Raw genomic sequence first — 12,500 nt, 5'->3', positions numbered from 1 at the left:
GGCGGCGCCCGCCTGCCGCTTAGCGCGCGGGGTAGACCTGCTGTCCTCGCCGCCCGGCCCCGCCCGGCCAGCCGCTCGGCGCCGGCCTAGACCTGCCGTCCCCGTCAGGCGGCGCCAGCCTGCCGCTTAGCGCGCGGGGTAGACCTGCTGTCCTCGCCGCCCGGCCCCGCCCGGCCAGCCGCTCGGCGCCGGCCTAGACCTGCCGTCCCCGTCAGGCGGCGCCCGCCTGCCGCTTAGCGCGCGGGGTAGACCTGCTGTCCTCGCCGCCCGGCCCCGCCCGGCCAGCCGCTCGGCGCCGGCCTAGACCTGCCGTCCCCGTCAGGCGGCGCCCGCCTGCCGCTTAGCGCGCGGGGTAGACCTGCTGTCCTCGCCGCCCGGCCCCGCCCGGCCAGCCGCTCGGCGCCGGCCTAGACCTGCCGTCCCCGTCAGGCGGCGCCCGCCTGCCGCTTAGCGCGCGGGGTAGGCCTGCTGTCCTCGCCGCCCGGCCCCGCCCGGCCTGCCGCTCGGCGCCGGCCTAGACCTGCCGTCCCCGTCAGGCGGCGCCCGCCTGCCGCTTAGCGCCGGGGTAGACCTGCTGTCCTCGCCGCCCGGCCCTGCCAGCTTGGCGTTTAGCGCCGGGCTAGAGCTGTTTGCCGTCCTTGCCTGGCCCTGCCCAGCCTGGCGCTTAGCGCCGGGCTAGAGCTGTTGTCTTCCCCCGTCCGGCCCGATGGGGTTTTTCCGTTTGGCCCCGGGCTAGAGCTGTTGTCTTCCCCCGTCAGGCGGCCCGATGGGTTTGCCGTGGAGCGGCGGGCAGGCCTCTTGTTCCAGGCCCCGCTTGGAACTGTAGCGGCGTGAGCGGCCCGTAGATTTGTTTCCTTTGTAGATTTCTCCTCCTGGAGCTCGAGGCCTTCCGCCAGCGCCCCCCTCCCCCTCCCCCCGCCCCCCCGCCCCCACCATGTGGGTAGACCCGGCCTCCCCTCCTGGTGCTGGGGAGACCAGGTCTCGTCGATCGGACCCGCAGCCCCGGGACCCAGTCCAGGCCCGCGAGCACGTCTCGGGAGGCCAACCCGCACGTCCGGCCGCTCGCGCGCGCTGGTTCCCCCCCCCCCCCCCCCCCCGAAAGCTGGGGCGTGAAGGCGAGTGACTGTCGGTCCCAGACGGCGGCGTCCCTGCCGGCTGCATGCCTGAGCGGCCGTCAGCGTCACCCCCTGCCGCGCGCTTCCCCAGCTCCGGCCCGCCCTGCCGCCGCCCTGCCTGCAGCCCGCTCCCCCCGCCACTGCCGGAGAGGGAAGGAGGGACTCTTTAGGAGCCAGCGGCGTTCCCGCCGCCTCCGTGCCCAAACGGACAGCAGCGTCCGCTCTCTAAGCCCGGCTCCCGGCCCTCGAAAGCCTGCCGTGCCCTTGCCCCGCCTCGCACCTTGATTTCTGCGTCTCTCACTCCCCCATCCGCCCGCCTCGCTTCCGTCCCGCCGCAGCCTTGAGCGGGGCTGGGGGTAGGCGGGAAGGAACGCCATCGAACCAAAAGGCTCAGAGCGGCCGGAACAGGATGCTCCTTCGAAAAGAGACAGCGCCAAGCATCCCGCCACCACCTGCAGACTGTCGCTGGCCCTACTTCTGCACCAGGCTCTCGGCCTGCTCGCCGAACACCCTGGCCGCCTCGGCACCCAAGTCCTCGTCCCCCTGCTGCTGCCGCCGCCGCCGCCGCCGCCGCCGCCGCCGCCGCCGTCCGAACTGGCTGATGGGACCCTGGGCAGGGGCGGGAAAAGTCTGAGGGTGGCGCCAGGGAGGCTGATGGTGGAGAGCAGGAGCGCCCCCAACCCTCGAGAGACAGGGCGACGGAAGGGAGGGGGAGGGAGCGCGTCGGCGTCAGCGTGCGTGCCCATGCCCATGCGCGCCTGTGTCAGTGTCTCTCTGTGTCTACGTGCGTGCAGCTGTGGCCGTCTGCGGCAAAAAGAGAGGGGGGCGGCGGGGCTGTGAGTGGGTCTGAGAGGGCCTGCGTCCGCCTACCTCTCCGTGTAAACATGGGCCGAGGGCCGCCCGCTGCCTGCCGGCCTGCAGCGCCGCGGCGCGGCGCCCCCGCGACTCGCCGGAGCGGCGGCGGGGGCCGGGGACCTCGGCGGACCCCGAAAGAACCGGCCCGAAGGCGGCCGCCCGGCCCCGGCCCCCGCCGGCGGGCGGGGCTCCTGCCGCCGGAGGCCGCCCGCCCCCTGCCGGCCTGCAGCGCCGCGGCGCGGCGCCCCCGCGGCTCGCCGGAGCGGCGGCGGGACCCGGGGACCTCGGCGGACCCCGAAAGAACCGGCCCGAAGGCGGCCGCCCGGCCCCGGCCCCGGCCCCGGCCCCCGCCGGCGGGCGGGGCCCCTGCCGCCGGAGGCCGCCCGCTCCCTGCCGGCCTGCAGCGCCGCGGCGCCGCGCCCCCGCGGCTCGCCGGAGCGGCGGCGCGGGCCGGGGACCTCGGCGGACCCCGAAAGAACCGGCCCGAAGGCGGCCGCCCGGCCGCGGCCCCGGCCCCGGCCCCGCCCCCGGCCCCGGCCCCGGCCCCCGCCGTCGGGCGGGGCTCCAACCGCCGGAGGCCGCCCGCTCCCTGCCGGCCTGCAGCGCCGCGGCGCGGCGCCCCCGCGGCTCGCCGGAGCGGCGGCGCGTGCCGGGGACCTCGGCGGACCCCGAAAGTACCGGCCCGAAGGCGGCCGCCCGGCCCCGGCCCGGCCCCGGCCCCCGCCCCCGGCCCCGGCCGGCGGGCGGGGCTCCAACCGCCGGAGGCCGCCCGCTGCCTGCCGGCCTGCAGCGCCGCGGCGCCGCGCCCCCGGGGCTCGCCGGAGCGGCGGCGCGTGCCGGGGACCTCGGCGGACCCCGAAAGAACCGGCCCGAAGGCGGCCGCCCGGCCCCGGCCCCCGCCGGCGGGCGGGGCTCCAACCGCCGGAGGCCGCCCGCTCCCTGCCGGCCTGCAGCGCCGCGGCGCCGCGCCCCCGCGGCTCGCCGGAGGGGCGGCGCGGGCCGGGGACCTCGGCGGACCCCGAAAGAACCGGCCCGAAGGCGGCCGCCCGGCCCCGGCCCCCGCCGGCGGGCGGGGCTCCTGCCGCCGGAGGCCGCCCGCCCCCTGCCGGCCTGCAGCGCCGCGGCGCCGCGCCCCCGCGGCTCGCCGGAGCGGCGGCGGGGGCCGGGGACCTCGGCGGACCCCGAAAGAACCGGCCCGAAGGCGGCCGCCCGGCCCCGGCCCCCGCCGGCGGGCGGGGCTCCAGCCGCCGGAGGCCGCCCGCTCCCTGCCGACCTGCAGCGCCGCGGCGCGGCGCCCCCGCGACTCGCCGGAGCGGCGGCGGGGGCCGGGGACCTCGGCGGACCCCGAAAGAACCGGCCCGAAGGCGGCCGCCCGGCCCCGGCCCCCGCCGGCGGGCGGGGCTCCAACCGCCGGAGGCCGCCCGCTCCCTGCCGGCCTGCAGCGCCGCGGCGCGGCGCCCCCGCGGCTCGCCGGAGCGGCGGCGGGGGCCGGGGACCTCGGCGGACCCCGAAAGAACCGGCCCGAAGGCGGCCGCCCGGCCCCCGGCCCCCGCCGGCGGGCGGGGCTCCTGCCGCCGGAGGCCGCCCGCTCCCTGCCGGCCTGCAGCGCCGCGGCGCCGCGCCCCCGCGGCTCGCCGGAGCGGCGGCGGGGGCCGGGGACCTCGGCGGACCCCGAAAGAACCGGCCCGAAGGCGGCCGCCCGGCCCCCGGCCCCCGCCGGCGGGCGGGGCTCCTGCCGCCGGAGGCCGCCCGCTCCCTGCCGGCCTGCAGCGCCGCGGCGCCGCGCCCCCGCGGCTCGCCGGAGCGGCGGCGGGGGCCGGGGACCTCGGCGGACCCCGAAAGAACCGGCCCGAAGGCGGCCGCCCGGCCGCGGCCGCGGCCCCGGCCCCGGCCCCGCCCCCGGCCCCCGCCCCGGCCCCCGCCGGCGGGCGGGGCTCCAACCGCCGGAGGCCGCCCGCTCCCTGCCGGCCTGCAGCGCCGCGGCGCGGCGCCCCCGCGGCTCGCCGGAGCGGCGGCGCGGGCCGGGGACCTCGGCGGACCCCGAAAGAACCGGCCCGAAGGCGGCCGCCCGGCCGCGGCCCCGGCCCCCGGCCCCCTCCTGGCGGGCGGGGCTCCTGCCGCCGGAGGCCGCCCGCCGCCTGCCGGCCTGCAGCGCCGCGGCGCGGCGCCCCCGCGGCTCGCCGGAGCGGCGGCGGGGGCCGGGGACCTCGGCGGACCCCGAAAGAACCGGCCCGAAGGCGGCCGCCCGGCCCCCGGCCCCCGCCGGCGGGCGGGGCTCCTGCCGCCGGAGGCCGCCCGCTCCCTGCCGGCCTGCAGCGCCGCGGCGCGGCGCCCCCGCGGCTCGCCGGAGCGGCGGCGGGGGCCGGGGACCTCGGCGGACCCCGAAAGAACCGGCCCGAAGGCGGCCGCCCGGCCGCGGCCCCGGACCCGGCCCCGCCCCCGGCCCCCGCCCCGGCCCCCGCCGGCGGGCGGGGCTCCTGCCGCCGGAGGCCGCCCGCTCCCTGCCGGCCTGCAGCGCCGCGGCGCCGCGCCCCCGCGGCTCGCCGGAGCGGCGGCGGGGGCCGGGGACCTCGGCGGACCCCGAAAGAACCGGCCCGAAGGCGGCCGCCCGGCCGCGGCCCCGGCCCCGGCCCCGCCCCCGGCCCCGGCCCCGGCCCCCGCCGTCGGGCGGGGCTCCAACCGCCGGAGGCCGCCCGCTCCCTGCCGGCCTGCAGCGCCGCGGCGCGGCGCCCCCGCGGCTCGCCGGAGCGGCGGCGCGTGCCGGGGACCTCGGCGGACCCCGAAAGTACCGGCCCGAAGGCGGCCGCCCGGCCCCGGCCCGGCCCCGGCCCCCGCCCCCGGCCCCGGCCGGCGGGCGGGGCTCCTGCCGCCGGAGGCCGCCCGCTCCCTGCCGGCCTGCAGCGCCGCGGCGCCGCGCCCCCGGGGCTCGCCGGAGCGGCGGCGCGTGCCGGGGACCTCGGCGGACCCCGAAAGAACCGGCCCGAAGGCGGCCGCCCGGCCGCGGCCCCGGCCCCGGCCCCCGCCGGCGGGCGGGGCTCCAACCGCCGGAGGCCGCCCGCTGCCTGCCGGCCTGCAGCGCCGCGGCGCCGCGCCCCCGCGGCTCGCCGGAGCGGCGGCGCGGGCCGGGGACCTCGGCGGACCCCGAAAGAACCGGCCCGAAGGCGGCCGCCCGGCCCCGGCCCCCGCCGGCGGGCGGGGCTCCAACCGCCGGAGGCCGCCCGCTGCCTGCCGGCCTGCAGCGCCGCGGCGCCGCGCCCCCGCGGCTCGCCGGAGCGGCGGCGCGGGCCGGGGACCTCGGCGGACCCCGAAAGAACCGGCCCGAAGGCGGCCGCCCGGCCCCGGCCCCCGCCGGCGGGCGGGGCTCCTGCCGCCGGAGGCCGCCCGCCCCCTGCCGGCCTGCAGCGCCGCGGCGCGGCGCCCCCGCGGCTCGCCGGAGCGGCGGCGGGGGCCGGGGACCTCGGCGGACCCCGAAAGAACCGGCCCGAAGGCGGCCGCCCGGCCCCGGCCCCCGCCGGCGGGCGGGGCTCCAACCGCCGGAGGCCGCCCGCTCCCTGCCGGCCTGCAGCGCCGCGGCGCGGCGCCCCCGCGGCTCGCCGGAGCGGCGGCGGGGGCCGGGGACCTCGGCGGACCCCGAAAGAACCGGCCCGAAGGCGGCCGCCCGGCCCCCGGCCCCCGCCGGCGGGCGGGGCTCCTGCCGCCGGAGGCCGCCCGCTCCCTGCCGGCCTGCAGCGCCGCGGCGCCGCGCCCCCGCGGCTCGCCGGAGCGGCGGCGGGGGCCGGGGACCTCGGCGGACCCCGAAAGAACCGGCCCGAAGGCGGCCGCCCGGCCGCGGCCGCGGCCGCGGCCCCGGCCCCGGCCCCGGCCCCGCCCCCGGCCCCCGCCCCGGCCCCCGCCGGCGGGCGGGGCTCCAACCGCCGGAGGCCGCCCGCTCCCTGCCGGCCTGCAGCGCCGCGGCGCGGCGCCCCCGCGGCTCGCCGGAGCGGCGGCGCGTGCCGGGGACCTCGGCGGACCCCGAAAGAACCGGCCCGAAGGCGGCCGCCCGGCCCCGGCCCCCGCCGGCGGGCGGGGCTCCTGCCGCCGGAGGCCGCCCGCTCCCTGCCGGCCTGCAGCGCCGCGGCGCCGCGCCCCCGCGGCTCGCCGGAGCGGCGGCGCGGGCCGGGGACCTCGGCGGACCCCGAAAGAACCGGCCCGAAGGCGGCCGCCCGGCCGCGGCCCCGGCCCCCGGCCCCCGCCGGCGGGCGGGGCTCCTGCCGCCGGAGGCCGCCCGCCGCCTGCCGGCCTGCAGCGCCGCGGCGCGGCGCCCCCGCGGCTCGCCGGAGCGGCGGCGGGGGCCGGGGACCTCGGCGGACCCCGAAAGAACCGGCCCGAAGGCGGCCGCCCGGCCGCGGCCCCGGCCCCGGCCCCGCCCCCGGCCCCCGCCCCGGCCCCCGCCGGCGGGCGGGGCTCCAACCGCCGGAGGCCGCCCGCTCCCTGCCGGCCTGCAGCGCCGCGGCGCCGCGCCCCCGCGGCTCGCCGGAGCGGCGGCGGGGGCCGGGGACCTCGGCGGACCCCGAAAGAACCGGCCCGAAGGCGGCCGCCCGGCCCCGGCCCCCGCCGGCGGGCGGGGCTCCTGCCGCCGGAGGCCGCCCGCTCCCTGCCGGCCTGCAGCGCCGCGGCGCCGCGCCCCCGCGGCTCGCCGGAGCGGCGGCGGGGGCCGGGGACCTCGGCGGACCCCGAAAGAACCGGCCCGAAGGCGGCCGCCCGGCCCCGGCCCCCGCCGGCGGGCGGGGCTCCTGCCGCCGGAGGCCGCCCGCTCCCTGCCGGCCTGCAGCGCCGCGGCGCCGCGCCCCCCGCGGCTCGCCGGAGCGGCGGCGGGGGCCGGGGACCTCGGCGGACCCCGAAAGAACCGGCCCGAAGGCGGCCGCCCGGCCACGGCCCCGGCCCCGGCCCCGCCCCCGGCCCCCGCCCCGGCCCCCGCCGGCGGGCGGGGCTCCAACCGCCGGAGGCCGCCCGCTCCCTGCCGGCCTGCAGCGCCGCGGAGCGGCGCCCCCGCGGCTCGCCGGAGCGGCGGCGGGGGCCGGGGACCTCGGCGGACCCCGAAAGAACCGGCCCGAAGGCGGCCGCCCGGCCCCCGGCCCCCGCCGGCGGGCGGGGCTCCTGCCGCCGGAGGCCGCCCGCTCCCTGCCGGCCTGCAGCGCCGCGGCGCCGCGCCCCCGCGGCTCGCCGGAGCGGCGGCGGGGGCCGGGGACCTCGGCGGACCCCGAAAGAACCGGCCCGAAGGCGGCCGCCCGGCCGCGGCCCCGGCCCCGGCCCCGCCCCCGGCCCCCGCCCCGGCCCCCGCCGGCGGGCGGGGCTCCAACCGCCGGAGGCCGCCCGCTCCCTGCCGGCCTGCAGCGCCGCGGCGCCGCGCCCCCGCGGCTCGCCGGAGCGGCGGCGGGGGCCGGGGACCTCGGCGGACCCCGAAAGAACCGGCCCGAAGGCGGCCGCCCGGCCCCGGCCCCCGCCGGCGGGCGGGGCTCCTGCCGCCGGAGGCCGCCCGCTCCCTGCCGGCCTGCAGCGCCGCGGCGCGGCGCCCCCGCGGCTCGCCGGAGCGGCGGCGGGGGCCGGGGACCTCGGCGGACCCCGAAAGAACCGGCCCGAAGGCGGCCGCCCGGCCGCGGCCCCGGCCCCGGCCCCGCCCCCGGCCCCCGCCCCGGCCCCCGCCGGCGGGCGGGGCTCCAACCGCCGGAGGCCGCCCGCTCCCTGCCGGCCTGCAGCGCCGCGGCGCGGCGCCCCCGCGGCTCGCCGGAGCGGCGGCGCGTGCCGGGGACCTCGGCGGACCCCGAAAGAACCGACCCGAAGGCGGCCGCCCGGCCCCGGCCCGGCCCCGGCCCAGGCCCCCTCCTGGTGGGCGGGGCCAGTCGCGCCGGAGCGGCCGTCGGCTTCGTTTCCTCTTCCTCCCTATGTACCTGCTTCCCCCTCCCGCTGTCTCCCTAGAAGTGCTCTGCTCTGGTGGAGCTGGGCGTGGTGCCCGGGGTGGGGTGGGGAGTCCGTTTTGGTGCGTCAATGTGTGCGGGCTGGCCGAGCTAAGGGCACACGATCCTCCTGAGCGTGGCCGGGTGTGGTGTGGGCCCCCAAGAAAACGAAATAAAATGTGCAAAAATTTTTTTTTCCCCCAGGAAACTTTCTTGTTCCTAGCAGAAGAAAGATGTACTCGTTCAAAAATTAAAGGTCGATTTTCGTCGAAAATATTTATTGGTTTTGAAACCGGGTTCTCCGGCGGGACAGGGCTGCTAGAGCCATCCGGTTCCGGGGCGTTCCGGGGCTGTGGGGTTCCCCCGGCTCTGGGATGGCCGGAGGATGCCTTGTCTCCGGGGTCGGCTGCGCCCACCAGCTGTTGCCGGAGCCGTCAGCGTACCGTCCTGGTGTCATCCGGCCAGAGGGCGAACAGGTCTACCCGGATCCGGGCGCGGGCGCGGGCGCCAGGCGCGCCGCGAAGCCGTCGGCGTGGCCCCGCCGGCGGCGCCCGGTCGCGGGGCGACCAGGTCTACCCGGCCCGGGGGCGGCCCCGGGAGGACAGGTCTACCCGGATCCGGGCGCGGGCGCGGGCGCCAGGCGCGCCGCGAAGCCGTCGGCGTGGCTCCGCCGGCGGCGCCCGGTCGCGGGGCGACCAGGTCTACCCGGCCCGGGGGCGGCCCCGGGAGGACAGGTCTACCCGGATCCGGGCGCGGGCGCGGGCGCCAGGCGCGCCGCGGAGCCGTCGGCGTGGCTCCGCCGGCGGCGCCCGGTCGCGGGGCGACCAGGTCTACCCGGCCCGGGGGCGGCCCCGGGAGGACAGGTCTACCCGGATCCGGGCGCGGGCGCGGGCGCCAGGCGCGCCGCGAAGCCGTCGGCGTGGCTCCGCCGGCGGCGCCCGGTCGCGGGGCGACCAGGTCTACCCGGCCCGGGGGCGGCCCCGGGAGGACAGGTCTACCCGGATCCGGGCGCGGGCGCGGGCGCCAGGCGCGCCGCGGAGCCGTCGGCGTGGCTCCGCCGGCGGCGCCCGGTCGCGGGGCGACCAGGTCTACCCGGCCCGGGGGCGGCCCCGGGAGGACAGGTCTACCCGGATCCGGGCGCGGGCGCGGGCGCCAGGCGCGCCGCGAAGCCGTCGGCGTGGCTCCGCCGGCGGCGCCCGGTCGCGGGGCGACCAGGTCTACCCGGCCCGGGGGCGGCCCCGGGAGGACAGGTCTACCCGGATCCGGGCGCGGGCGCGGGCGCCAGGCGCGCCGCGAAGCCGTCGGCGTGGCTCCGCCGGCGGCGCCCGGTCGCGGGGCGACCAGGTCTACCCGGCCCGGGGGCGGCCCCGGGAGGACAGGTCTACCCGGATCCGGGCGCGGGCGCGGGCGCCAGGCGCGCCGCGGAGCCGTCGGCGTGGCTCCGCCGGCGGCGCCCGGTCGCGGGGCGACCAGGTCTACCCGGCCCGGGGGCGGCCCCGGGAGGACAGGTCTACCCGGATCCGGGCGCGGGCGCGGGCGCCAGGCGCGCCGCGGAGCCGTCGGCGTGGCTCCGCCGGCGGCGCCCGGTCGCGGGGCGACCAGGTCTACCCGGCCCGGGGGCGGCCCCGGGAGGACAGGTCTACCCGGATCCGGGCGCGGGCGCGGGCGCCAGGCGCGCCGCGAAGCCGTCGGCGGGGCTCCGCCGGCGGCGCCCGGTCGCGGGGCGACCAGGTCTACCCGGCCCGGGGGCGGCCCCGGGAGGACAGGTCTACCCGGATCCGGGCGCGGGCGCGGGCGCCAGGCGCGCCGCGAAGCCGTCGGCGTGGCTCCGCCGGCGGCGCCCGGTCGCGGGGCGACCAGGTCTACCCGGCCCGGGGGCGGCCCCGGGAGGACAGGTCTACCCGGATCCGGGCGCGGGCGCGGGCGCCAGGCGCGCCGCGAAGCCGTCGGCGTGGCTCCGCCGGCGGCGCCCGGTCGCGGGGCGACCAGGTCTACCCGGCCCGGGGGCGGCCCCGGGAGGACAGGTCTACCCGGATCCGGGCGCGGGCGCGGGCGCCAGGCGCGCCGCGAAGCCGTCGGCGTGGCTCCGCCGGCGGCGCCCGGTCGCGGGGCGACCAGGTCTACCCGGCCCGGGGGCGGCCCCGGGAGGACAGGTCTACCCGGATCCGGGCGCGGGCGCGGGCGCCAGGCGCGCCGCGAAGCCGTCGGCGTGGCTCCGCCGGCGGCGCCCGGTCGCGGGGCGACCAGGTCTACCCGGCCCGGGGGCGGCCCCGGGAGGACAGGTCTACCCGGATCCGGGCGCGGGCGCGGGCGCCAGGCGCGCCGCGAAGCCGTCGGCGTGGCTCCGCCGGCGGCGCCCGGTCGCGGGGCGACCAGGTCTACCCGGCCCGGGGGCGGCCCCGGGAGGACAGGTCTACCCGGATCCGGGCGCGGGCGCGGGCGCCAGGCGCGCCGCGAAGCCGTCGGCGTGGCTCCGCCGGCGGCGCCCGGTCGCGGGGCGACCAGGTCTACCCGGCCCGGGGGCGGCCCCGGGAGGACAGGTCTACCCGGATCCGGGCGCGGGCGCGGGCGCCAGGCGCGCCGCGGAGCCGTCGGCGTGGCTCCGCCGGCGGCGCCCGGTCGCGGGGCGACCAGGTCTACCCGGCCCGGGGGCGGCCCCGGGAGGACAGGTCTACCCGGATCCGGGCGCGGGCGCGGGCGCCAGGCGCGCCGCGAAGCCGTCGGCGTGGCTCCGCCGGCGGCGCCCGGTCGCGGGGCGACCAGGTCTACCCGGCCCGGGGGCGGCCCCGGGAGGACAGGTCTACCCGGATCCGGGCGCGGGCGCGGGCGCCAGGCGCGCCGCGAAGCCGTCGGCGTGGCTCCGCCGGCGGCGCCCGGTCGCGGGGCGACCAGGTCTACCCGGCCCGGGGGCGGCCCCGGGAGGACAGGTCTACCCGGATCCGGGCGCGGGCGCGGGCGCCAGGCGCGCCGCGAAGCCGTCGGCGTGGCTCCGCCGGCGGCGCCCGGTCGCGGGGCGACCAGGTCTACCCGGCCCGGGGGCGGCCCCGGGAGGACAGGTCTACCCGGATCCGGGCGCGGGCGCGGGCGCCAGGCGCGCCGCGGAGCCGTCGGCGTGGCTCCGCCGGCGGCGCCCGGTCGCGGGGCGACCAGGTCTACCCGGCCCGGGGGCGGCCCCGGGAGGACAGGTCTACCCGGATCCGGGCGCGGGCGCGGGCGCCAGGCGCGCCGCGAAGCCGTCGGCGTGGCTCCGCCGGCGGCGCCCGGTCGCGGGGCGACCAGGTCTACCCGGCCCGGGGGCGGCCCCGGGAGGACAGGTCTACCCGGATCCGGGCGCGGGCGCGGGCGCCAGGCGCGCCGCGGAGCCGTCGGCGTGGCTCCGCCGGCGGCGCCCGGTCGCGGGGCGACCAGGTCTACCCGGCTCCGGCGGGACTTGGGCAAATTTCGGCAGGGGCCGGGTAGACCTGTTGCCCCACCCGTCCCGGAAGTTCACCAAGGGGTCGCTGTTTCTGGCTGCCTCCAGTTGCGTCATGGTAGGAGGCGGCGTGCGCCAGCGCACCGCCCCGGTCAAGTACGATTGGTTCTCTTGGAGGCGTCCGGGGCCTCGGACTCGCCTGTCCGTATTATGGGAGCGGGTGATGGGCCGTGTCCCCGCAGGCTGTGTCAGTGCCTGTGTTGAAGGCCAAGAGCGGCGGCCGCGCGCGCGGTTGCCAGAACGAAGAGTGTCGAACGAGCGGGATAGGAGTCGCGTGGCTTTATCCCGGCTTCCCAGCCCCAGTGACGGGCAAGGCCGAAAGACGGCGCGAGCTGCTTGGCGGCCTAGGTGGGGTGGAGAGAGAGCGAGCCGTGAGTGTATCCCCCCCCTCCGACCCTGGCGGCTGCCGACTCCGTGCAGGGGGGCCGCAGGGAAAATCCGGTGGTGGCCCGAGGCGGCGGCGCCTCGTTCCTTTCCTGCCCGGCCTTAAGCCGGCCGCCCGCTCGGCGCGGGCTCGGTTTTCGGCTGTCAGTCTGGTGCGGTGGCTGGCAGCCGGTGGGGCGAACGCGGCCGGGGCGCGCTGTGTTTCGCGGAGCCCTGACGGGGCTTTCCCTGGCCCTTCCCCGAGAGCTCCGAGGATGGTGGGCCCAGTTGGCCGAGGTGGCGGCGCCCCGTTCCCGGCTCCCGACCTGTGCTTGGTGTGTCGGCGGTGCCTCGGGAACGCTCGGTGGGGCGCGCGGCCTTGCCTCGGCCTCGCCCGGTTGGCCGAGGGGCTCGGTGACGGGAGTCGCCCGATGTTGCTGCGGGGCGGCGGGGCGGCGGCGCCTCGCCCCCCCCCCCGTCCCGCTGTGTTTTGAAGTTGCGTCCCCCTTCCTCGGCCCTAAGCTGGGGAACCCGCGCAGCGGGCGGGAATGTCTCAGGGGCGGCGGCCGGCCTGCGGTGGCCGGCCTGCCTGCCGAGAGTGGACCGGAAGCCCGACAGAGAGCCCTGTGAGAATGCTGCTGGCGAGGCGGCGGCGCCTCGCCCTTCCTTGTTTTCGGCCGGCGTTGACTGAGCCGCGACGCTGGGGCGGCCCGTGGTGTCTGGCCTGTCCCGGCTGCCGTGGTTGCCGGCGGGCTGGGTTGC

At 82.6% G+C, this 12,500-nt stretch overlaps 1 protein-coding gene across 1 annotated transcript in view; it reads right to left on the bottom strand.

Moving 5' to 3' along the window:
* The window catches only part of LOC125320980 (collagen alpha-1(I) chain-like), an 18,483-nt gene that overhangs the window by 1,062 nt on the left and 4,921 nt on the right, over positions 1-12,500 (bottom strand). The window contains exons 5-6 of the mRNA XM_048293408.1: positions 12,065-12,500; positions 11,318-11,719 (exon numbers count right to left, since the gene is read on the bottom strand). The exon at positions 12,065-12,500 is cut by the window's right edge and continues 11 nt beyond it. Coding sequence (XP_048149365.1) covers positions 11,318-11,719; positions 12,065-12,500 — 838 coding nt within the window. The remainder of the gene's footprint in view (positions 1-11,317; positions 11,720-12,064) is intronic.

The sequence above is a fragment of the Corvus hawaiiensis genome, unplaced genomic scaffold (genome assembly GCF_020740725.1).
Source record: "Corvus hawaiiensis isolate bCorHaw1 unplaced genomic scaffold, bCorHaw1.pri.cur scaffold_32_ctg1, whole genome shotgun sequence".
Lineage (NCBI taxonomy): Eukaryota > Metazoa > Chordata > Aves > Passeriformes > Corvidae > Corvus > Corvus hawaiiensis.
The sequence above is the reverse complement of the archived record's forward strand: the minus strand, read 5'-3'. Positions and strand labels throughout refer to the sequence as shown.